Source organism: Topomyia yanbarensis, chromosome 1 (assembly GCF_030247195.1).
Source record: "Topomyia yanbarensis strain Yona2022 chromosome 1, ASM3024719v1, whole genome shotgun sequence".
Lineage (NCBI taxonomy): Eukaryota > Metazoa > Arthropoda > Insecta > Diptera > Culicidae > Topomyia > Topomyia yanbarensis.
This window is the reverse complement of record NC_080670.1, coordinates 14,000,703-14,027,847: the sequence shown is the minus strand read 5'-3', so window position 1 is coordinate 14,027,847 and position 27,145 is coordinate 14,000,703. Positions and strand designations below refer to the sequence as shown.

The 27,145-nt window shown below is 39.4% G+C and overlaps 1 protein-coding gene across 1 annotated transcript in view; it reads left to right on the top strand.

Moving 5' to 3' along the window:
* Positions 1-24,554, top strand: part of LOC131693646 (netrin receptor unc-40-like) — a 31,126-nt gene extending 6,572 nt beyond the window's left edge. The window contains exons 3-5 of the mRNA XM_058981652.1: positions 4,103-4,293; positions 20,889-21,003; positions 24,538-24,554. Of these exons, the coding sequence (XP_058837635.1) occupies positions 4,103-4,293; positions 20,889-21,003; positions 24,538-24,554 (323 nt within the window). The remainder of the gene's footprint in view (positions 1-4,102; positions 4,294-20,888; positions 21,004-24,537) is intronic.
* The last annotated feature ends 2,591 nt before the right edge of the window (positions 24,555-27,145 follow it).

The window sequence follows — 27,145 nt, the reverse complement described above, 5'->3', positions numbered from 1 at the left end:
CGTCTTTAAGTATGGTGTCTTTGAAACGACCAACCCCATGCTTAACTAAGTCATCAACAGTCAAACTCGATTCTGTGATGACCCCATCAATTTCAATTTCCTTTGAAGGAATATACGCTCTATACTCACGCGTAAAAAGCTCGCAAGAAGCAATTGCATTGGCTTGTTTGAGACTACCAACGACAATGCGTATTTTATCTTTATTGACTTTGACGATCTCTTTTACATCCGAGAATCGCGAAGTCAAATCTTTAGAAATTTGAATAATATTTAGCGCCTTTACTTTACGCCTAATAAATACAATCCATGGTCCCGTTGACGACTCTGGGTAAATTTTAATTCTAGTCGGATTTACATTTTCAGCATAAGGCTTAGGGGGAGGGTCTGGTACTCGTTCTCCCATCTCTTCATCCATTTTACCTAGCAAGAAAAACTATCACAAAAAGGAATGAAAAATATACCTGTTATACCTGTAGAACACACCTCATGTGTTACGTTGTAAACTCGGTGCCCGTTGTTTGACAATGTGACACTTGCTGTCCTTCTTCGTCGCGTTGCTTCCTAAGTAGAGAAATAGTCCTACCTGCAACACTTCAAAACTCTCTCCGATTAAGCTGCTCGTCGGTATCACCACCACAAGCGCGCTCTCTCCGTTTCCACCACCTCGGTAGACAAATGTGGCTACCTGTGGCTTGCTGCGAAAATCCCACTGTCGATGCGGCACTTTTCGGTGCCACTTGTTTTCCTTATTCGTCGTACCACTTCTGCGGTAGACAAATAGAGCAAATGGGTCTACCTGTGACGCTTCCCTCTCGTCGATTAGAATTGCCCGACGACACCAATACACTATATTTTTTTCTGTGTGTACAGGCACGATCACTGTCGATTTCTGCCACCGCGGTAGGCAAATTCGTCTACCCGCGGTTTGCTGTCAAAACACCACTTGTCGAGGATGCCGTTGACCACGCCTCCGACGTATCAACTGTCGACTCACACTTAACAAACTGGTCTCTCTCTCTCTCCCACAATAACGCATACAGCGTCTCGCACTCCGTCACTCTCTCGAGAACAAAACCTTCCACCTGGAGGCACAACCGTCTCGGTCGGTTGCAAAAACTGTTATCGAAAAGAGGATACATATTCACGTTCTTACCACCCCACGCCTTCGCTGCCCAAAAATAAGTTTCTTTAACTGATGCATCAATATGTCGCTTTATGCCTAACGTCCATTATCCCAAGCGTCCATTATGCCTAATGTCCCTATGCCTAATGTATGTATGCTTAACGTATTAATGTATCGATTTTGGTGGCTATTTTCGGCAAATTTGAGACTAAGAGAAACGAAAGCAATGAAATTGAAAGACGGATAGGTATTCCAGAGCGAATCAGTTATAATATGGTCATATGAACATGATCGAAAGGAAATGTGAAGAGTCTTTTGCCTTCTGCTAAGTAGGAGTTGGGCATTGCACCCAAGTCTACCGCATGGTCATTGATAGAACATAACTCATCATCATGTTTTACAACCGACAATTATAGCGCACAGTGGGACCAATCCTAAAAAGGTGGAACAAAACCTATTTGAGGCCTTAGATGGCATTTTAGAGCGAACATTTCTTCGTAGCATATGTTCACTAGGGTGGGACAAAAAATAGATTCCAGCTCCGAGCAACTTTTTAGGTACCATTTGGGTCCTAGAACAACTGTGCAAATTCTTAGCTCGATCGGTGAAACTATATTTTTGCGCCCACTGTTTAAAGTTTACATGGGATTTTGTATGGGAAAGTTAACTTTTACAAAATAATTCCTCCAGGAGTCGCCCATTACTTCCTAAAAATAAATCGTTATGTGGCTTGTATAGGAAATTTAACAAAGAAAAAAAGTCTCGAAAACCACGAAACGATCTGATGCTTGTGGAAAAAGTTATTAAGCAAAAACCAATTGATGCTCTGACGATTGAAAAAATATTCATTTTTTCTAGCACCACTGCTGTTGGTTGTCCAATTATACGCAATTTTGTTTTAATCCTCTCTTAACGTATCAAAATCGTTTATCTATACTATTTGGCCACTTCGCAAGGTTTTGAGTTATAAATTGAGGCTTCTTTTGTACATAATAAAAGAAAGTTAAAAATTTTGTATATAATAAAACCGTCAGAAGCAGTGATGCTATGAAAAGTGAAATTTTCATCAATCTTCAGGGCATCAATCGGTTTTTGCTTAATAACTTTTTCCACAAGCATCAGATCGTTTTGCAGTCTTCTAGACTTTGTTTCATTGATAAATTTCTTAAAAAAATCAGACATCTGTTTATTTTTAGGAGATAACGGGCGACTCTTGGAAGAATTAATTTGCAAAAGACAATTTTCCTATACAAAATCCCATGTAAACTTTAAACCGTGGGCGCAAAAATATAGTTTCACCGATCGAGTTAAAAATTTTCAGAGTTGTTCTGGGAGCTAAATGGGACCCAAAAAGTTACTCGGAGCCAAATTTTATTTTTTTCATATAACCATGTCCCAATCTAATGTTCACAATAGTATACTGCAACTTTTTGAATAGAATAGAATTTTTAGGTTGGACTAAATTTGGTTGGGTAATAATATCGTGAGCAGCGCCATGTGAATATGATTGGCGGATTCGTCGCTTTGGTTGATCGATGATAGAGGAGAAGGAAATACTTCGCCAAAATATCACCAATTAATCGGTTAGGATCAGGAAGCTGGTGAGATCTGTTTGCTATTTTTTGATGTCTACATATAATTTATCCAAATAAATGGCTGCAGAGGAAGTGGCGCTGCACTAGAAAGCCGCCGTAACAAATCAGGTTCGGGAGAAATTCCGCCATCGGAGTAGATTAGATCAACCGCCGGAGTCCAGTTGAGTAGTACGTGAAGGCTCCACTCCACTCCAGGAATCACAGTAGGGTAGATTCTAATTGGCTGGGAGCTAATTGGCGCACGAAACAGATTTCGGTACCGAGAGAAATTCCGCCGCTGGGGAACTCTCAGTCGGAGTAGGGTAATTTCACCGCTGGATAACATCCAAGTAGATCTCGATAACGTTGTGACCTAAATGGCTCAAGAACGCGGGGGTATTGGTTTCGGGAGAAATTCCTCCATCGGGAAATTCTCAGTTGGAGTAGGGTGAATTCTTCGGCGGACACTGTCCGAGTAGATCGTGACAAACTGGGGGCCGAATGATTCAGGGAAACAGTAGTAGAATGGCTCATGAAATCAACGGCTAAACGGCTCACTGAGACGGGAGCTAGATACTGGTTGATCAGGCTCCACCACAAAAATAATCCGCCCTATAAGCTATATTTTCGATTTGTTTACCTCGTTTTCACCCATCTATCTCAGAACATTATGACAGGTTGTGGAAAACAAATCGTCAATCACACTAATACAGCTGTTGGTTGGAAAGTACTCTATAGAGTACTTTTCAATCTGTAATTGTTTCAGTGTGTCCAACGAATTGTTTTCGTGCTCCTGTCATAATGTTCCGATAGATGGAGGAAAACATAGCTTTTCGGTAGATCCATATTCGTGATGACACGTGTCTGGAATAAATTTTACAGGCGCAAAGAACATTTCAATACTAATATAAATACTTTATGGGATCATTTTCAATTATTTCAATTAGCGTGTCTGGTGCTGACAGTTTTATGTCGCCTACTATTTCAAATGTTTAAATTGACTGACATTTTTACATGCTGACAGTTTTACATCGCCTACTATTTGAATTGTTTAAATTGACTGACAGTTTTACATGCGACAGTTAGAAAACAGCAAACTCCTAAGCAGTGTGTATATGCATAGAACTTATTGGAACCAGTCGTATTTTGTTTCGCATTGATTATTTTACCCTTCAGAAACTTTGCGAATATGTGACTCGTTTCATTCAACCTACGACATTTATGTTCATCGATAGAAGTTTTCCCTTTACGTAGATGATATTAAAATAAATTAAAATAAAACGATGAACATAATTAGCTACAATAATTGCCCGTCAATCGAAGTAGCTTCAGCGAGCCCACCCTCCTAACCTCAATCAATATTAACTGCAACCCACCGATAAATTTTCTCTTTCGTAATTCACAGCACCCACCGGCAAACCGGTGACGACGATCGCCCACAACACTTCTGCCACGTCGGTGTACATTTCGTGGAAACCGCCACCGCCGGAAACGATACTGGGGGAATTCCTTGGCTACCGGATAACCTACCGCACGCGGGACAAAAGCCCCGAGGATGACGCCAAGGAAATCTACATTCGCGACAGCACGGTTGAGGTAGGCGTTTAACTTTCACATTTAATAATGAAATGTCTTCATTTGTCTTCAACGACCCGGATTCGGAATCGATTGTTCATTTTGAGTCAGAATTCTGCCATAAATCGGCCAGATTTTTGAAAAAATGTAAAAATTGTCTTCGCAACATTTCAAATGTCTTCAAAATGAAATGAATCTTCACACCTGGCATCGCTGCTTTCATTGCACGTTCCCAAAAAAAATGCGAACGAACATGGTCAGACGATTTAAACAGTTTGACGTTTGACTCAACTCGCCTGTGCTAATTGCCCCTAGGAACAAATGCAATTTGCGAATGCGATTTGAAGGCAATTTCAATACTTAGATAAATTTTCTGGCGGCTGACATGGATTGGTTGTTTTTTTTGCGTTTTTCAAACATGGCGGTTCATGTTTGGCTTAAGCTTAAAACAGTTTTTTTTAACAATTGGGTCATTAAATGAGAGAAAAAAATCTTTTTTACATTTCTTATAAAAGAAATGTATAGAATTCGCTCAAACTTTCAAGATTTTTTCCGAGGCCCTGAGGGCCGAGTCTTATATACCAATCGACTCAGCTCGACGATTTGGGACAATGTCTGTGTGTGTGTGTGTATGTAACGGACAAATTCTCATTCGTGTTTCTCAGCAATGGCTGAACCGATCTTATTCAAACCAATTTTAAATGAAAGAACTAAAAAACAGTATGAACGCTATTAATTTGTTTTTGATTCTGATGTTTAGTTTTTCAGATATGAATGTTTGAATGCGTAAAAATTGCGTTTTTTGCAGTTTTTTTAAATTATCTGCCGGAATTGACAACAAAGATTAACAATTTATATGTTTTTAGACAGCTTTAACGATTACCTTTCGAACAAGCTATAGATTGTTGAAATCGGACCATTATCAAAAGAGATATTTAACATTAAATGCGGACGAAAGATTTTTATCATTTCCCATTGCCAGAAATATGACCAAAAACATGTAATCTATTATTAACGCCAAAACGGCTTATTTTAGGTTAATAGTATCTTCGGAGAATTTAATGGAGGAAATATGCTCTTTCTTTTGGTATTATGCTTTTGCTGATTAATTTCCCTATGAGTGAGATATTTTCACAAATTTTCTTGGAAGTGATTATAACGAAATGATGCCTTTAGCAAATTTGTAGCTCTTACTCTTGCGAATAACTTTACTGAAGACTTCAAATATCTATTTTGAATACTTTAAAAGTTATGGCTTGTTGTTTGTGGATTACTCTTTGTCGCCTATTTATTGTTCAATATAGTAATAATTCATTGAAATAAGCCAAACATTATTTCGATAAATCGAATTTTGTATTTCATTTTTCTATCTACAACCGCTAGAAATAATCACCGAACACTTCCAAGTTGTCTGGAAGGAACTTGATAACTTATCAGTGCAAAAATGTTCATTTGTGCGAACCTTCTGACTGCAATTTTTCTAACTTATAACCATCGGATCGAACTGAAACCTTTCGGAAAATGAAAAGCGAAATAAATAACTCCAAGCAACGGCGTAGCCAAGAGAAGGTTTTGGGGTTTAACACCATACAGCCCCCCCCCACCACACCAAAAAAAAAATATTGGATTGGAGTTGAAAATTTATTGATGCAAACTGATTTAATTCAATATTACAATAACATTATCTGATCCGTAGATTGATAACCTGTTGTTGTAAACATCATGAGGACTTTTGATAAATTGTCGGAATAGGGTCTTGATATGTAACTGATCTATTGGTCTTGATTTCACAGTTGTCTAATAGCATCAATATCAAATTCCTGCCTGAAAAAAATTCCAATAGAAAAATCCAGAGTTCAGTAATCAATCATAATCCTCAGATTTATTTTCAAATTTTCAGCTTTTTTCCTACACAATATTACGAAAGCTTATTAAACAATTTTTCCTAATTAGTTTGTGAAAATTATAAACTATTTGAAATTTTTTAATAGTTTTATTTTTTATTTAACCGTGATTTTTTAATAAATAGTGACCATCGCTTCACAACGTAGTCTATTTTTCATGGATTGCGGTGAGCACGATCTCTCGAATTTCTGATTTGAAAATTATGGAATAGAAATTAATTTTTAGTATTCTTTACAGACCCGCTGGTGCCCTAAGACGATTTCGCTAGATTTTTAGAGCACTGTGCACTAGACTGCCCAGAAAAATGATGAATTTTTGAAAACTCAATCGGCCCACCCCTGAGTCGATTCCTAGTCCCACCAGAAGTACTTGTACCAAATTTGAAGCAAATCGGACAAGTCTAACTACCGGACCAACGTGCCTGAAGTTTATATTGGATTTTTCAACAATTTACATGGAGAAAACTCACTAGCTCGTATTTTCGCCGCTAGGTGGCACTGTATACATCGTATTATCACTGTAAGTGGAAATAAGAAAGATATTTTAATTATCTACAACTTTGTCGAAGACTGCTAGTAAATCCGGCTATGTTAAAAGAAGTTCTTAAACTTTTAGCGAAGTGATGTCTGAGTCAGTTTTGCATGGGGCCTAGCAGTGCATGGTTGTGTATCAGTACTCGAGTCCCGCGAACTATATATTTTTGTGAAATAATGATTAGATTTAGCCGAATAGTATGTTTACAAGAATTATACGACATAATACGAGTTATGTTTTGGTTAGAAAATTTTAGTTCCACCTGTGACCGCATAGAGGGCGCCACTGCTAACTTTTCATAGAAGAGAGATAGAGTATCAAGATGTTCAGAAGAAATACTGAATGCCTGTTCTATAACTTTGTAGAAGACACCAAATTTCTATCTCTCTCCGTTGAAAAGTTAGTGTTGGCGCCCTCTATGCGGTAACAGGTGGAACTAAAATTTTCTAATCAATGCATGACTCGTATTATTTACTATAATTCTTCTGAACATACCATTGAGCTAAACCTAACGATTATTTCACAAAAATGTTTAGTTCGTGTGAATCGAGTACTGATACACAACCATGCACTGTTAGGCCCCATGCAAAACTGACTCAGACATCACTTCGTTAAAAGTTTAATAACTTCTTTTAACAAAGTCGGATTTACTTGCAGTCTTCGACTAAGTTGTAGACAATTCAATTATCCTTCTTATTTTCACTTACAGTGATAATACGATGCATACAGTGCCACCTAGCGGCGAAAATGCGTGCTGGTGGGTTTTCTCCATGTAAATTGTTGAAAATTCCCATACAAACTTCAGGCCCGTTGGTCCGGTAGTTAGACTTGTCCGATTTGCTTCAAATTTGGTGCAAGTGCTCCTGGTGGGACTAGGAATCGACGCAGAGGTGGGCCGATAGGGGTCATTTTTTTCCTGTCACCCTACTGTGCACCCAGTGCATTAACGCAAGTGACGGAAGGTTATCGAAAAGTTTCGTGAAAATGAAAGTTCCAGTAATGATGATGATTTTCCCAAACGGTTCGTTTTCGTGAGGTTTTTATTTGTTCTTTGGCATTAGGATTAGCGATAATAATTCAAATCAAGAATACTACTGGGAAGTCACCTTTAGAAAAAGTCGATGTCGAAGTAAAATTTGAAACTATGCACGCATGTACTTCAGAGATAGCGTGATATCAGGAGCTGCGATTTCATTTCAACGCTTTTTGTGAAAAGGGCGATACTTACAAATGTAAACATAGGGCTTTTTTCTTACATGCGAATGAGGGCTTTGAAACGCAACAAATTAACCTAAAAATTTTGATTCTACGATATTGCTTTCTTAAACTACAGAAAAAAATACAACGGGCGAAACTGTATTTTAGTTTGTTTATTTAAAGTTTCGCCCTCCACGCTCCATGCAAACAAACAGGGCGATACTTTTTTTGCCAGCAGTTTAGAGGCGAAACTGTTATTTTCGTATTTTTTTAGGATTATCAAACTGATACCAGCTGTAAATAGTAACAATGATCTCTATTGAAAAAAAACCGGACGAAATCGGTGGTGTAAAACGGTAGTTATTGTAAAAAAACGTAAGGGCGATACTTCAATGCTGATAGATGGGACCGAAAAAGTAAACAATCGCCAAAGGGGCGATACTATCATTTTGTCAATTTCAATAGCAAAAACAAATTTTAATTTAATAATTTCAAATACTTTATGAAGTTTTGGGTTTCGATCACTGAATCATGCAATCTAGGATGTCAAAAAACACAATAGTTCTTAAATAGGAAATAAAACCAAGTCTGGAAATATTCACTGTTGATTTTCTTTGAATGGTATCACTGCTAGTATCGCCCTTTTCAAGAAAAAGCGTTTAATTCTTAGTTCTCAGTCGCGTTGGAAATTTGAGTAAAATATAAACTTCAAATCGATTCAAAAAAAAATTCGTTTTTTGTTTCAGTACAATATATAACCCCTTTAGGAAAATTCAGTTTTCCCACCACAATATAGATATTTTATTAATAGAGCATTAACAATAATTCGTTGGTATGTCTATTTTATGGGCCATTTTTTCGCTTTCCCATTGATTTGGTTTGAGATTTGAGAGTTTGAGAGCACTGATGTTGTCCTATGCTGATTTGAGCGATTCTCTTAGTCCTGCCACTATCCCATGTAGTAAGTGTTATCAAAAACATCGCGAAGCATCATGTTCTAAATGCTCTCAAACGATATAATATCCGAAGAGCGATAAGAGTTATAAGAAATGTCTCATCACACTGTTAGGTGGATTAAACACGTTTTTATTACATACATCGATAAAGCTGATATTCGTGATTGCAACAATGCTTTTTTCCAACTCAGGAAACGTGAAAAGAATAGTAAAATTTAAAATAAAGAAATATTTTGACAGTCTGGATTTGACACTATCAGAAGGATTTGACACATCGAATTTCACGACAAATGATGCCCTGTCAGAAAAAAATAATACATGTTTTCCCGCAGGGTTATTTTAATTTGACATAAACACCATCCAATGCATATAGTTTTTTTTTCATTTTGCGTGTTGTCTTGATAGGCCAGATGTAAACAACCGTAGTTTTCCTATGTATGGTTGCCAAGTTTACATAAGATTTATTTTAAAAAACAAAAAAAATCGTTTTTAAGTATCACAACGATTTTTTTTTTTTTAAATAATGTTATATTATGTATATTTGACCTAAAATGTATCGAATAGAACGTAAAATTATATATATAGCTTAATGACCCAATTGGTGTGTTCTCGCTAGTATTTTGTTTGTCTAGTGCATTTCATTTAGTCAACGAATGTGGGAAATTGTGGAATCGTGTGTAAGTATAGTGGAACAAGATCTCTGACTTAAAGTCTTAATGATATTCAGATTGTGGTAAGTTTTGGTGTGCAAGACCATTTCACCATTGATTCTTCCTATAGTTTGGTGGTGGTTACCTGGTATACTGATAAGTTTATGTGAGTAGACAATAAATCCGAAAATAAGTATCATTTGTGGTGAGGCGGCAAAAAAATTACGGCGGCAAATCGCCCAAATGTTGCATTTGAAATAGCCCCCTAATTGCCAGCAATTTTCTGGCAAATTGAAAGGCAATTAGAGCATGCGAGTTGGCAAATAGCCTCCCGTTAGCCAGCAATTTGCCCTTTTTGATTGGGTTTCGATGCGTTAAATAAACAAATCAAGGCAATCCGTTGCGGAACCTGACCTGTTTCGAGTGACGTCGCTACTGACCGCTGATAATCTTTCATGAGGCGTTGAACACAGAAATGAATAACTAGAGCAGTCGTATCAAATAATTAGTACCAACATTTAGCAGTCCTTGCAGAAATCCACCTCCGGATTCACCGCGCCAACGAAACGATTCTGAAGGGATAAATGTTGCTAAATATCTCCTCACCACACAAAGTGGAGCTTTCTTTGTTTGTGTTTCCCTTCCTCTAACCGGAAAGATGACAGCACAAATTAATGGCAACCGAAGTGAAAATGGAAGGCGGTTGGAGTACGGATACCGGAAGAAATTCATCAATCTTGTAGTCTCGGTCCCAGCCTGGGGCAAGACCGAACTCTGGTTGGTTTCTGATGACTGCTGGGCCCAGCAAGACGAATGCGAATGCATTTGCCTGTTTATCTTTCCGGTTGAGTGGAACACTTGAAACAATCACAGATGACGTCTGCTAATGTTAGCCATAAATAAACGTATACTTGTCATTGTTTGCGCTAGCTGCCATCGTCGTCGTCGGTTGGGTTGATGCTTTGCGGTTCTTTCATTTAGTTCAGTAGTAGTAATAGTAGCATCGGAAATGTATCCAATCTGGATCTTGTTGCCTTTTGGATGATTGTTTGTACCCACTTCACTTTAGGGTTAACCGGTCGGTTACACGACCTGTCAATTCGGGTGCAACACAACGCAAACAAAAGGGTTTCGGTGGAAAAGGGGAAGGGTTTGTAACCTTTCCGTTTGGAGTACTAAATCCACATTGATTTGCAAAGCGGTTTGCGTAGATTGGTCTCGGAATGGAGAATTAGTTGCTTTGAAATTGCGAAGTAAATCAGCTTAAGATATTTCTCTTAGGGTCATTACTTTTTATTTCGTGTATTAAATTGTTGTGACTGTAGATGTTTAGGAGTGTGTATCTTCGTCGCGAACGGTTGACTCTTGTAGAGCTTCCGTCGAATCGGTTAATTTTCATAATTTTCGGGACAGTTTACTGCCTCCCGGTTATCGAAAGTGTAAATAACGCTGCAATTTAACGATTATACAAAGTGAAGTGGCTTATAAACGCATTTTTCGGCATATTTTCGACTGATGCGAGTGGTGACAGTTTGTGAAAATCGAATTCCGGCAAATGAAAAAAAAAAATCTTTTCCACGCATCACGGGCCGTCGATTCCCGAGGCAAGGACAGTAAAAGTGCACAGAAAACATCTAGAAACACAGTGTACATTCTAAAAATAGTGAAAAATGGTTTTTCAAAGAAAAAATTCGATCCGAAGAGTGAAAAATTACGCCAATAAGCAAAATTGGCATATTCAAATAAATGGCGTTTCACCGGCGACTAGCGACTACCAGGTGTCGCCACAAAATTCTTCGCCCGAAAAAATAGGTGGCAAACCAGCCGGTCGGTGCTTAGTTATTTTCGTTCGCGTCTCTTGTCACCTATTTTTATTGGGTGTTTCATCGGCGATGCTATCTTTGAAAATAAGCCGCCTTGGATACTCAGCTGTTTCTTTGCTTTCTTATTTTATTGTAAATGAGTGGAGGTTTTGATTATTTTATATTCGGGATTGCAGATATTTTGTCGCATGTAAATTTTGGGTGTTCGTTGATGCGATGGCACTGTAAGGGAACACGTATCCGCTGGTCGGTCAACTTTTCTTTGGACTGAGCAAACTAATTTCTATGTTTGTTTAGGGTTTGTTTTACCAACGGGGGAACTGATCCACAGAGCATTCAATGTGCATAGGGTGAACACATGGCCTTGTTTGAGTGGAATTGGAATGATGACTTCAATCATGTGTGAGGTTTGTGAATTAGCAGTTCGCGAGAGGGATCGGGGACCGGTTGGCAATTACTTTCAGTTATGTCAGCACGAAGAATAAGTGTTTTGTTGTCACATTCATTGGTTAGCTTTCAATTCTATCTCGTGCCTCCACGCGAGTCTGGGTCTATTGATGACATTTGGTTCTTGGACCGGCGACGACTGGGTGCTATCGGCCTTCTGCTGATGGTGGCAGAATGAGAGGGTGCGAACGGATCTAGCCGAGGAGACAATGCCGTAAAGGTGAATGGTTGTTCGGAGGTCGGCTTTGATGGGACTTTGATTTGACTGGTGTATATGATTGGTACTGAAAATTCGCCGCGTCTGTTTTAATGAGTCTAGTTTCAGGTTCCGTTGTTGGTAGTAGGCCCGTGCGTCAGGTTAACGATCCTCTGTATTTCCCTTCAAAGTTCGATATAATCGTTCGTATACGTGTATTTCACAAACAATCCGATATGGAAAATAGGAGGTACTTTCGTTGATTTGTAGCATCTCGAGCTATCACAGCTCTTTGTCTGTATAACGTGTTGTTACACGGTAGTTTGCAACCCAAAAATATATCGTTGAAAAGGAATAGCGAAGTTAGTCTAAATAGTGTCGCAATAGGTGGTGGTCCGGCCCATTACGCAGAGATTAGCTTTTCTAGGCAATGCTCCCACGGTCAGCTGTGTGGATCTGGAGTTGGTTTTGATTAGAAAACACAGGATATTCTCGGAAGCCGGCTACCCGGAGTTTAAAAAGAACCGAAAACTAAACAAGATCTTCTTTTTAGAGCGATCGTGTTCTTGAAAACTGACTAAACTACTACCTGATAAACTATGCTTTGCAGGTCGCATCGCTTGCTTGGAGCGAATCCTATGCCCTTCCAAACCACCAGCTCCGCGACGCATATGGAAGAGTCTGATGAATCGTCGTCCTTCCGTTAAGTAGGTGGTGCATCAACACTTCCCGTCTACCTAATTCTTTATCCTTCCCCGATTACGATGGAGATGGGGGCGGCCGGCAATGATGGCTATCATGCTGTTGAGGTCTTAATATGGGTCGGATTGGCATGAATTACTATTTACGACTTCCTAAGCAACTCTTATTAGATGATCAGCAGTCAAACATGATGAAGTCAGTGAGCATTTGCCAAAATCATCGTCACGATGCAATGCAACGCAACAACGGAAATAAATCCGTTTGCATTCCTGTTTTCACATTTCTTAATAAAGTTTAATATTAATAAAAGCCCCTCTTACTACGAAATCATTATACATGTGCAATTCTAACTATCTGCAAGAATAGTACTCGACGCAAGAAAAAAATAAAGACGCAGGCATGTACTCTCTGTATAAGATTCCGCATTTTATTCAAACAATCGCCGGGTAAAATCAGCACCGACACGATAGAAACCACGAAAAAATTCGTCGCGTGATTGAATATTATTAAAAAATATAAGCAGTGCTCCTTATAGCCGGCTATCTGGAGTTCAAGTTGTTTAGTTTTGCTAATCGTATTAATACAACAAATGATAAATTTCCTTAATTCTCGGCAGCCGGCTGCCCAGATCAATTATTACTTGATAACGCTATTGGCACACTTACTAACAACTAGACCTGTGCGCCGCCGCGCCACGCCGCCGCCGCCGGTAATTTTTAACGCACGCCGACGCCGAACGGTAGATCGGCGGCGCGCCGCCGATGCATTTTTCCCGCGCCGACAATTCGCGAACTCTAAAATTGTTGACTCATAATTTTACCCACAAATCTAGGAACATTGTCCATGGGCCGAATATACGACGTTAACTGATTGATGATTTATCACATCTTGATCATTATTTGGTATTAGTGGTCGTCAATTGGATTACAAAATTAAAATAATCTTGATATTTTCTCGAAAACCATTACACGACACTCGTTATATAATTCAAAGATCCATTCTTGCTTCGTCAACTGATTATGATTGTGAGCATATAAGTTTCAATTCACCATTCGTGTGCGTGAAATGGTCCACAAATTAAAAAAAAACTTCCACTTTCAAGATATATGTGCCTGAAATTTACGATTATATGCCTGACCCTAATCTTTGCACGTAATCAATTTCACTGGAACGCAGTGTATTATTCATTGATTTTTTAACCGATTCTTAATTCCTAATATGCTACACACGATTCACCAGTCGAGTTCGTGAAACTGTTCATGATGTAATTAATATTCCACATAATCTTATTATACTTACGTAAACAATTACAAGGAACTTAGACTATCACTCATGGATTATTCGCTCTGCTTTTTGGTTTTGAAATTTCTATGTGAGCTATTGTGTACAACTGCTAGCAACCAGTCTCATAGGCACGAGCATTGGATACAAAGACATTCCTAGGACCTGTAACCCTGTTATTCCTTTGTTAAAATTCAGAGAAATGTTCGGAATTAAATGAAACTGCGCTGAGCAAAATACATTACCTAGCCACAATTCATGTCCGTGAAATAATTTAGAAAACTATAAGACACGTGACTCTGTGTAAAAAACTAGGAGTGGGTAATGTCCGGGACATAACCGCGGTGTTGACGTAGGACTAAACTTGGGCATACCATATGACATTCATGGATAATTTGAGTCAATGCACTTTTTGAATGAATGTTTACTGGAAATTTCATGTCGAATGAGATTGCCACATTCACTGATTTTCTAGGACTTGCAAAAACCTACGGGTTTGTAGATTAATTTGATAAACATTTGCTTATATGAATCACTGGTACATGTACAGCAGACTTGACAGGCGCAAACTCAATGCAAGTTATTAAATGGAACTTTCTAATTCAATTCTTTCTCCATTATGTTTTCATCCTAAAAAGAACGGTTTGCAAATAACTATTTTTGGTGATACCAGACGAGAATCCCTTCTAACGATTCGAACCTTGCCCGAATTCGTTTCTGCTGCGTACATACACGAACATTCCCCTTTCGCAGCTCACATCGAATGAGCATTGTATATCGCAATGCGATCTCTTTTATAAACTTCTTAGTGCAGATGGAAGTCCATCCTTTTGTGCGACAAATGGAAATATTTTCATCATTCTTTTTGGTGTGGCTTTCGCTTAGTAGCAGGGTTGCCACATTCACTAATGTTCTTGAAAGATTTGCAAAAACCACCAATCAAAGCAGGTTAATTAATGCTTTTACAAAATCTATCAAAATTTACGGTAAAATCTACGGAATCTACTACACAATTGTTTTGATTATTTCCCAACGAATCGCGCAAAAATCTGTTTGTTCCGTACAGCACAACGCAAATAATTGACGTTGGAAAACAAATCGGCAACTTCAGCTGCCAAACACTTAGAAACGATCGAAGCATTTTTCCGTTAATATCACTTTTCTGACTCAAATTGTTGTAGGTATTTTATTGCTTCCGTCCAATTGGTCAGTTTATTGGTTTTATCGCACATTTTTCGGATATTATTATAGAAAATAACTAACCCGATAAGAGGGAAGTTATTTTTTAAAGCACGAAATGGAAATTTCAATTGTAATTCTTCTGAGAACGATTTTGTGGTCCTAATAAGAACCGTTTGTTGTGAATATTATTTCGCCGTTTCCCGCTCGGCATGATGATTATTCGCTTGGTATGGATAGCGCACAGATTGGTATCTTCCAACAAACTAACCAGGCAGGCTTTGCTGGCTTCTTGGAGGGCCACTACGACTGAGCTCCGGAAGAGATCGGTTTTGAAATGCTGTGCAATCTCACGGACCAGGCACTGGAAGAGCAGCTTGCGAATTAGTAACTCTGTCCACTTCTGAGAGCGATGAATTTCACGCAGGGCGACGACAGTTCTTGGTTGGCAGCGATAAGGCAGTAGCTATGATTTGGTTGGTAGTCCAAATGCAGCTTCTCGTTGAGCAGCACACGTACGTGTGTTCTGCTCTGTGGCTTAGACACGTCTGGCTTTAAGAAAAACTGTGACACCCATATTTATAGGTTCTAGCATTAATGTTGATTCGCATTAAAAGTAGTTTTTGAACTTTTTAAACAAGTTTTATATAGCAAACAAGGTATCAATAGCAAGCGTTGAACGTTTTCCTTTCGATTTATGAAACAATATTAGTAATTCCTTTAGTAGGAGAAAAGTTATTAAGGTTCAAAGTGTACGTAACGCATCCGCTTTGAAAATTTTGAAATGACACCCAGTATAGTAAAGAAAGACGTAAGTCCTACGTCAAAATCTAACGGTAAGCTCAAGACTAAAATATCACGATAACACGACGAGAATTTACGAAAATCGTTGCACGTCGTTCAATTCTTGACTGTTTTAGTCAATAAAGTTAATACAAATCAATGTTTCATCGAGTTATGAATTAGAATCATAAAAATATTAAACATATTCAGACACAACCACCTACTAAACATTTCAGTATAATGTCTCTTTTTTACGTGAACTAGTTTTGTGAAAACACAAAATTTATTTTCAATACGTGGTTTATTTATAATTGATTGAATCGTCACTTATTTTAAATTTTTTTCTCGAAGAATAGTAGAGCAAAGTGATCTTGACCTTTCGCGACGCTGGTGCACAGATGTGGCGATGCAGAGGGTAAGATTTCTAGTCTCATAAATTGTTCATCGTGTGATCTAGCCCCACTCAAGAAAGATTTTCAGTGTCAGTTGCACCAGCCCGGTATCACAGACAAATAAGACGTAACACGAGATGAATTTTCATCACTTGTAGAAAAAACGGTCGATTTCAATTACAAATCGGTGGCGTTAGTGAGATTTTGACACAGAGCTAATTGCGTTACTTAGTTTCCGCACCCACCCGAAAACGTTACGGTCTTTTTAATCTCATGCAAACCAAAACAAACAATATGGGCCGGAAATGTGAAATTCATTCTTGTCGAAGTGCCCAAGGTGGGAGTTGTTCACAACCATTTCTTAAGTTACAACACGATGCCGATCGGTGAGTAAGCACATAACAAGACGTTAGTAATTTAATTGATTCGGTGTATCGAATGTATGCAATAGATTAGAATTCGTTGGTCCCCGGAACTGCTGGAGAAATTGGCGGGGTGCAGGTGCTACGAAAACTAGAGATACGCTCAGACCATTTTCAATCAGACTTGTTTAGTGATCAGTTTCAACCTAACAGGAGCTAACACGTCAAGTCGTGGAATGATTATGATTGATAGTAACTGTATATTTAGGTTTCGTCATGGTGTAGATCTGTATTATTCCAGCAAATCGAGCATACTTTGCACTCAAGATAGAAGCAGACCGTACGTTGTAAGAAAATGCAGTGCCAGGGAATCGTATTCCTTATCATTGGCGATTTTGTACTTACAAGAAGTAAAAGTAAACACCAGCCTGGAAAATGAAGTAATGTGTCTACCTTGAAAGGTACACGATCATTAAAAGTGACATTTCTGCACAGTAATGCCAATAATAACGCCTCGTGTTAGGGTTCCTGATATCTGCGGGATTCTAAAAGAGCGACGGTAAACAACCCAGGGACAACTTGACAGATATTTCTTGATTCATATATGCACCACCGATTTGATGGTAGCGCTAGTATGCCTTCTCTGTATGAGTACCACGAACAACGAAACGAAAAAGTTTCAAGAGAAAAGCGTGTTTCGTTACGTGTGTTATGAGCGCGTCAATGCGGCTACAACAACATTTAGAAAAAGCTTATTCCAAAATGTGAATAAAGAAAACTATTATTAGAGAATAAATTTATGCCTAAATGAAAACCGTCAGCAAAGTTACATAAATCTTATTATATATTTAGCTGGAAGTCGTTGTTTTTAACAACCGGCTCTCTTCCCTCCTAAACATGTTTTGGTTTTCTTGTTGTGTGAAGTTTGAAACCGTTAAATCATTGGGGCTTTTTATCTCGGGAAATGTAAATGAAAAACATTTTGGCCAATGAAAGTACATCACCACCAAGCTTAACCATTCGTTTTGAAAAGAATTTGTGTTTTTATTAGAATTCTAGCAGCAAAAAGAAATGGTAGAAATGGTAGAAATGCTTAAATTGATTATTTTCCACAGATATGGAAAATAATAAATGGGATGCGCCTTTTTCAAAATTGATATGGTTGCGAGAATTACATTTTGTGCAATGTGTTCAACAGATGTCGCTACACAGAAAAAAAATGTTGGTGAAAATAAGAGTTTTTCGCTCTTAGCAAAAAACAACCAACGCATACTCTTAGTTTAAAAATAAAACTTTTGTTTTGAGTACTATTCCTCATTTGCTTAAAAGGAAAACTTTTACTTTGATTATTATTCTTGATTAATTTAAAAGTTTTACTTTCAACCTAATAGTTGGCGTTGGTTGTTTTTTGCTAAGAGCGGAACACTCTTACTTTTACCAATATTTTTCTTCTGTGTGTAGTACATCGTGGGCGATGATTTTTTAGATTTTCTTCAAACTGTAACGTTTGTTTATATGTGCTGTGAAGTCTGTTACAATAGCAACCGAAAATTTGGGAAAGGAATTGTACTGTTAAGAATTTTTTTTAGTTACCTAGGCGTCAATATTTGTCACGCCGACACACGCCGGCGCGCCGCCGCCGATAGGGTCCAACGGCGTGACGCCGCCAACGCCGCCGCCGCCGGCCAAAAATGTCGCTTACGCCGCCGCCGATTAAAAATGCATCGGCGCACACCTCTACTAACAACTCTCCCCTTCCCTTGATACATGTGGAGATGTAGAGGATTCCTCGGTTTCTAGTAGCAACATGTATCGGACTGACATTCCTTCCTTTCCCAGAAGATCTGCTTTCGGACGTGGCCGGCGTCAGTATTGATCAGCATGCAGGGATCAATATAGAGTGTACAATGTGGCTCATCATGTTATTCCCAAGCATGTTGTTCCAATGAGCATTTTGCAACCTAATTTGGTTCTGGTCAATAACGGAGTAGCAACTACGGGCGATCTATGCTTATGCTTAAATTGTTGTGACTGTAGAAGTTTAATCTTTTTGAACTCTTTTTTTTTCAAATCGGCTGGGTCTTTAAAATTACGTTACGACGTGTTCCTCTGATCAGGTGAACAACTCCATATCATATATTCCTACACAAATATACCGCTTCAACCAAACCGATTTCCAACTAAAAACACTCACAGCACCAGTTTACTAAATAAGTATGCACTTATGTGGTAATTCCTAAAACAGTATTTTGGCCACCTTTGTAACAACATCCCGGATCCGCTACTCTGGAAAATTCCCCCGAACTGGTGGCGCCCGTTGCAGTCAACTAATCCATAATGAATGCAAACCTTCGCCGCTTTCCTAGAAACAACGGCTATAAAATTAATTAATCAATAATTTATTAGTTTAATAGAAATTTCACCGTAATTAATTTATGTGATGCAGTGCCAAAACACCACCAGCAACAGTATATGTATCGGTATGCTTCGGCTTGGTAAACATTGTGTTCTACGAATCTCCGGATTAGGGCCGGAAACTGCACTGAAACCTACACGCACAGCACACCCGAAGCAGCAGTCATTATGATAATGGGGTCATAGAAAATTCACATACATTAAATTGATCAACTGCTAATGGACGGCTTATTCCACCTCCGAGCTTTCCACACTCCGCAGCACCGTTCGATGATTGACCCCGTCGGTATAGTTTGTGATCATATTAGGCAAAAGTCATTGATTTGGAACCTGAAACACTTTTGGTAATTGCAATTTAATCCCGAAAACGACAACGCACAAATCAAAACAAACCCCGATGAGACTATGTGTGTGTGTGGCCTCCTTCAGAAACGCTCCACTGCAGCCGACCGAGGGGGCCCTTCTGAACAAATCACAACCTACTGTGTGTAATGGAACTTGCTAATCCGCCCGAAGGGGTGAAGCACACTCAACACCACTAATTTGATGAGCAACTGTACGCCGGTGTTGTTCCTGTTCCCTGTTCACAACCGTTCGTCTCGGTGCCGGTGAAACTTTTTAAACACAAACAACAACAACAACGGCAGCAGCTGAAGTAGCAGCAAATCCGGAAAAAGCCATGAAACTTTTGTAAACAAAAACATACATCAGACTGAAAAAAGTTAGTTTTCGTTGGTTACCGAGAGCAGTCGGGTGACGGTACGGCGGTATCCAGGTTCTCTCTAGGCACGTATATATTTGACCCTTTTGTACTTTGCTTTCGGAGTGCTACACCTCGCCCCCTTCGTGCAGAGCAGCTCTTCAATCACAATCTGCCTTGCCACGTAATTACCGCTTCGTAAGCAGCACCGGCATAAAATTAGACACCGCTACTGAACTGAAAGGGGGTTTCCCCATAGTGGAGGCAATCTGCGGTAATTATGATTTGAATTTGTACCCCTGTTCATCTGATGATAGCGGAAAGCACATTGTCAAGCATCAGGAAGGTTGTAATCCTCCGTTTTCAGGTTCTGTTCTTCTCTGGCGCACACACACAAACCATAGTTTCGTAAATAGTGTAGTCTTTTCCCGGCTTCCGGTTCTACCAGAACGACTCCCAGAATGGGACTAGAAGTGGAAAGTCTTGTTCTGTGAGTATAAAGTTTTCCCATATTGTGGCTAGTCCGGACCGACCTAACCCGTAGAGCTTTTTGTTTTTGGGGAATAAAAACAGGGGTTTGAGAAGGTATAACGATAACCAAGAACTACACTCAACACAACAATTTTCGTAAATGCTTAAATATTGTTTAATTTAACCAAATTTTCTGAGATTTATTCGACTGGCAGCAGTGTAGCTATCTGTGTCTACTTCCCGGCGGATTCCGTAACCAGGCAGATTAAATATAAGCGGAATTTATGTTTTTATCCTAAAATAACATAAATTTAATGTAACCGGTGCGAGGCAAAGTTACAAAGCGACCTCTGTGATAATACCCGCCCGCCTGCTGCGATCTGTTCAGATTCCGCCTCATCCTTCTCCGGCAATGAACAATCAACGGGGGCGCATCATTTGCTGCGGCTGGCTGCCAGCGAAATGACTGATAGCGGCCATAAAGATCTTTTCGTTCGTATTTCCGTTCTAGTGAAAAGGCGATGGGGAAAGGGAGAGGGAAAGAAAAATTGTAGCCAAAACTTTATCTCATCTCTCGGTAATTTATTGTTATTATTTCTTTCTTCTCTCGGATCTATTTGCAGAGCCATGAAATTCATAACCTTGAAACCTACACCCAGTATCTGGTGTCGATACAGGTATTCAACCCGGAAGGACTGGGCCCACCGACCACGGTGCTGGTAATGACCGACGAGGGCGGTAAGTTTGGCTTTTGTTTACCTTTTATGGAAGAGAAAGATCACATTTAGCGGCGACTGGCGCGATTTTTGTATTAATAGACTCGGAACGGAGGTTTGATGAAGTGAGCATTCGTAATTGCTATCCTTTATTTTAACGATTTTTCTAGAAGGAAAAAAACTAAACTGATATCCTCAATTCGGAGAAACTGTCTTACTTTTTCATACGTAGCGTGTAGAATTTTTGACATTTCACGCAATATAACAAAATAAATTTGATTCCCGAACTGGCAAGTAATATTCATAACAAGGAACGGCGGGGTTAATATTCAGAACAAAGAACGTAACCACCCGCCTGGTTGTTGCATATGAGCCTGCATTTCGATCGCCTGTCACTGCTTGCATGTATGTTGGCAAGTGGGGAATTTCGCCTCCCTTTAATTAGCCATCTGCCGTGGTAATGAGGGATGTTCCACTACCCAGTAAAGTTCAGCCGGAAATGAACTGGAATTCTGGCTGGTTTCAGTTCGTGTTCCGACTCCAGCGACACAACCGATTCTAACTAGAATCGGTTGTGCCACTGAAGCCGGAATACGAACTGGAACCAGCCAGAGTTCCGGTTCATTTCCGCCTGAGCTTAACTGGGTAAAAGTGTAAATTAGGTTTGAACCACGGTACACGGAAGTTTCCCCGGAGCAAAAAATACTTGCTCTTTTTTACTCCGGTTTGCCAATAGAAGAAGAAAAAGAATAAGAAGAGAATACAGCAACGATTTTCTCCCTGTTTGCTCCGGAGTACTTCCAGTTTATCCGGGTACATAAACAAACCTATTCTTTTATTGCATCCCAGTTAAACCCATTTCGGAACCGGTTCAGTATTGAGATATCTGAAGTTTAAAATACGCACACTGAGAACTCGCATTTGTATACCCCCGCCCTCCCCTTAATCCCAGAAGCGATATGTTTAGCTCCCAATTTGCCGTGTAAACGATTTATTTTCCTGCCAATTCAAACGTCAAAACGGCACAATATCAACATGTAAGTTGCCTTGCAATCGAAGCCTCTTCCGATTTATTGCAAGAACCACACTTTCCAAGACACTTCGAAAACTTGGCCTTAATCATTCTTCTAACAAATTCTTCTCATAGTTACTTTTCTGCAAAGGTACGCTAAATGAACGTACCTTATTTTGGGTATAATTTAGTGCCGTGCCAAATTATACCCGATAATGGGTACACAACACAACGCAGCTGGATGCACTTTTGATGGAATCCATACTGAATTCATTCAGAATTTCGAATCAAATTCCGAATGGTGTGACCGGGATAGAGCTCAACTTTCTAAATTCAACAATAAAGGATGATTCGGTAATTATGGAGACCCTTTGGATCGAGTGGTAAACCGGCTATAGTTATCGGAATGAACCCAAAGTTTTACAGTAGTTCAGTGTATGTATTTATTTCAACTCACACACTACGGTTAAGCTTTAGAATGAGATTAAGTAAACTGCTCGACATTTGCGACATTGACGCACTCCATCAGATCCTGTATAGGCGTTCTCAGTTTTTCCACTTTCTCGTCATTTCCTTTCGTCATTTGCCACTTCTTTGGTCTTCCGAAGTTCCCGCTTCATCATGGCCCAGTAGGTTTCGATCGAACGGACCTCAAGATAGTTTGGAGAGTTCATGTCTTTCCACCGAATTATCCGCACACCACGGTTTTGGAATAGTAGTATGATGCCAAAATAACGGTTTTTGGCCAGACTGTGTACTACGTTTGGTAAATCTCACTGTTCATAGGGGTCACGAATGGTTCACTGCGTTTGTCACAAGTACCTATGGCCTGCCAAATAAGATACTCCGAAGCGAATTTCGTTTGAAACGGTCATCCACAGCTAACTTGTCCTTACTCGTGAAATATAGCTTGTATAGTTTTCAGTTCGGATCGATTCTAGGCATCAAACCCACACTTCGTGTACGAACTCGAACACGCTATTTCGTACCAAAACACGTGCACATGTTCGCCTGCACTACCGAGCCCCTTGTACGTATACGGTGTGCGTACACATTGGTTCGTGGCACCACGAACTCTCATCATCACTAGTGTTGACTCTTTTTGCCTTTCGCGGATCGTTCTCGTGTACGCACGCGGTGTACGTACACGGATGTTTGAACTAGAGTTTGCACATCGTTCGTTTGAGTTCGAGGTAACCTTATTTTGGGTATAATTTAGTGCCGTGCCAAATTATACCCGATAATGGGTACACAACACAACGCAGCTGGATGCACTTTTGATGGAATCCATACTGAATTCATTCAGAATTTCGAATCAAATTCCGAATGGTGTGACCGGGATAGAGCTCAACTTTCTAAATTCAACAATAAAGGATGATTCGGTAATTATGGAGACCCTTTGGATCGAGTGGTAAACCGGCTATAGTTATCGGAATGAACCCAAAGTTTTACAGTAGTTCAGTGTATGTATTTATTTCAACTCACACACTACGGTTAAGCTTTAGAATGAGATTAAGTAAACTGCTCGACATTTGCGACATTGACGCACTCCATCAGATCCTGTATAGGTGTTCTCAGTTTTTCCACTTTCTCGTCATTTCCTTTCGTCATTTGCCACTTCTTTGGTCTTCCGAAGTTCCCGCTTCATCATGGCCCAGTAGGTTTCGATCGAACGGACCTCAAGATAGTTTGGAGAGTTCATGTCTTTCCACCGAATTATCCGCACACCACGGTTTTGGAATAGTAGTATGATGCCAAAATAACGGTTTTTGGCCAGACTGTGTACTACGTTTGGTAAATCTCACTGTTCATAGGGGTCACGAATGGTTCACTGCGTTTGTCACAAGTACCTATGGCCTGCCAAATAAGATACTCCGAAGCGAATTTCGTTTGAAACGGTCATCCACAGCTAACTTGTCCTTACTCGTGAAATATAGCTTGTATAGTTTTCAGTTCGGATCGATTCTAGGCATCAAACCCACACTTCGTGTACGAACTCGAACACGCTATTTCGTACCAAAACACGTGCACATGTTCGCCTGCACTACCGAGCCCCTTGTACGTATACGGTGTGCGTACACATTGGTTCGTGGCACCACGAACTCTCATCATCACTAGTGTTGACTCTTTTTGCCTTTCGCGGATCGTTCTCGTGTACGCACGCGGTGTACGTACACGGATGTTTGAACTAGAGTTTGCACATCGTTCGTTTGAGTTCGAGGTATATCTGAGGTTGAGGTTGAACGCGAACACAAAATTTTGTACACAGGTACAAACTTGTCGATGTTCATGGGAAGTCTGCATCCCGAACGCAGCACGTGCACAAAATCACCTGTACAGTCGGACGCCATGTGCGTAGATGGTAAACTGAACATGGCGTCGTGGCACTAGTTGTCTCTTTCACTTCATCCATCGTCACTAGCATTGTTTGGTGCGTGTTTATTTCGTTTGTTTGTTTGGAGCAGGGAAAAGCCCGTTCAAGCAGAACATAACAAATTCTCTCTTGAATAGGCATAAAACCTCCTCATCTTTTCGCATCAACAGATTACATCAAATCCTAATGATACACATAACATCATATTCAACTTAAACTAACAGATATTCTACAGGTAACATACGCTAACAAAACAAACATGGTATACTCTTATACTATGAACTAGATAGGATTCGTTTAAATTTACGGTTAAGTACAGAACGGGAGAGGTGAAAATCGAAAACATCACTACATTGATTAAATATGCGACAGAAGCTGGAAATGGGTTCATTATAACCATAGTTAGTCCGTGAAACAGGTAAATGAAAGAAATTATGGGTTCGCAAATTTCGGCTCCTGGTGTTGAAGTTTAGAGTCCGAAGAAGCTCTGGACAATCAATATTGGCTTTCATTAGATCAGAAGCAAATGAAGTGTTATCTTCCATTCGTTTCGATTCATTGTTTGAGGCGAAATTTGTATATCAAGACATATACCTAATTTGTTTTGCGGTTGCATGCGTGCATGATAGCAATCTGTGCTTTTGTAGCGTAAAGACGAAAACTTTCCTTAACAACAAATTTAGTAGATTTATTCTTTACGTTCGATCCATTCGTCGATTCCACGTGATTCATTTCTGCCCGGCTAATCCTAATTTGATTCTGCTACTACATGCAACAAAGCCTATTTATGAACGAAAAGTTACCTTTCACACTGCCTCTCCAATAATCGCTGCTAAAAAACACATCTTAGTCCATATATAAAATTACTTCCGTTTCTTATATATTTACTACATCGATTAGGTACATTGCATTCGCTACATCTATATGTGTATATTAGGAAAGTTACAATAGTAGCAAAATAAATCAAGCAAGCTTCTTCGATAGAGGAAATTGCGCTATATTGCCTAAAAACATGATTTTTCAGCATCGTTCCAGGTTCTTTTACCGCACACAATCGAAACGTTTTTACAATTTTCCAATATTGGGATTTCCCCATGCAAACTTAAAACAGTTCCAAATATTAATTCGATTTTTGGTCGCAGTTTTTTGTCCGCTTTCTCGAGATTTTCTCAAATAAGGTAAATCGGATTCGATTGCCTACTACAAATAAAATAAACCTGATAGGCAGGCAAGAACATTTAGTTCAATATTTAATATTCGTTGTTGATTGGTTATACTTAAACGGTGCGAAATAAATATATTAAATTTATTTAAGTAGTGTAGTTCTACGTTCGTGCATCACCATAGGGCTGTCTCTTGTAATTTTTGCTATGCTGTGCTATTTTCGTACAAGTGCCTATTTTTAATTTGTTACTGAAGTGTTGACGGATAAGGCATTAATTAAAAATATTGCGATGAATCCAATAAAGTAAGTCCCACTTTGTCAGTAAAATGGAGCACGAGCATGATGACCGTACAATTCGTAGTTGCGTAGTTGACCGTACAATTCGTGTTTGACGAGACCAAGAGAAATTTCACAGAGAATCAACGAATAGGGCCTGGGAGTAGGTATCCATCCTCAACGTTCACGTTTCGACAGCTCTAAGCTTTGAAATGCCAATAACGGCGCCTGCCACGACCTCACAGTCATCGGGGCAGGGAAGGAATGTTAGTTTAATAAGCGTTGCTATGGAGACTGTGTATACCTCTGCATCTCCACGTTTGCCATGGGAAGGAGTTTTTGTTAATAGGATGGGATAAAGAGTTACACAAATCTGGATTCACCTTGATGAGTGATACAATCTATGCAACTCTCAGTAGTGTTATCATGTGTTTATTGCTCTGGGCAGCTGGCTGCCGAGAATTTAGAGTAGATTTATCGTTTATAGAATTAATTTTGAAATGCTCAATTTAAAAAAAAAAAAAAAGGAAATTCAGCTCCGGACAGCCGACAGTTGCACATGTTTCACTATACTCATGAAGAAATGTAATTGACGTGACAGTATTATAGTGCTGATATGACTACCGAATATTGGCAACCGCCCCTAAACTCCTCTTGCGAACTGTCAATTCTCAGCCTTCACACATAATTCAACAGTCATCAGTCGCTCAGACAGAACCATACGTATTCCCCACGCGCATTAAATTCTCAGTGGATTAGGTTCCTAGTTGGTCAAATAAACACAAAACAAGCAAAGAAATTAGTTTGTCAGCTCGATTGGCATCAACCGGCGGATACGTGTTCCCTTACAATGCCATCAAATCAAAGAGCATTTTAAACTACATACGACAAACTATGTGCAAATCAGAAGATAACGAAATGAAGACTGCTTAATTATTTGCATTAAAATAAGATCGGAAAAAATTAGTTGTATAATCGAATATATAAAAACTAAGTGATAAGGGACGCGGACGAAAATAGCTGACTAATAACAAAAATCATAGCCTGCTGTATTTTGTTGGAATCTCCGAATTTGAAATTCCGACGAGTGACCGGATCCGAGCAGTATTTGAAAATGCTTCCCGATGAAAAGTGTGGTGTGCTTAATGGGCGAAATTATGGTAGAAACGGTTGTATCGAATGAGTCGCATTTTTACCAGTCCCAAGCAGGGATCACAGGTAATAGTTTGTAAAATCTGTGCGCAGCCTGTGTAAAAATCTGTGCAAATCTAAAAAACGTACAATTTTCTCTCAAAACAAGAAGTGGCAACTTTTTTTGGTTTTGACCCGAGGCAAAA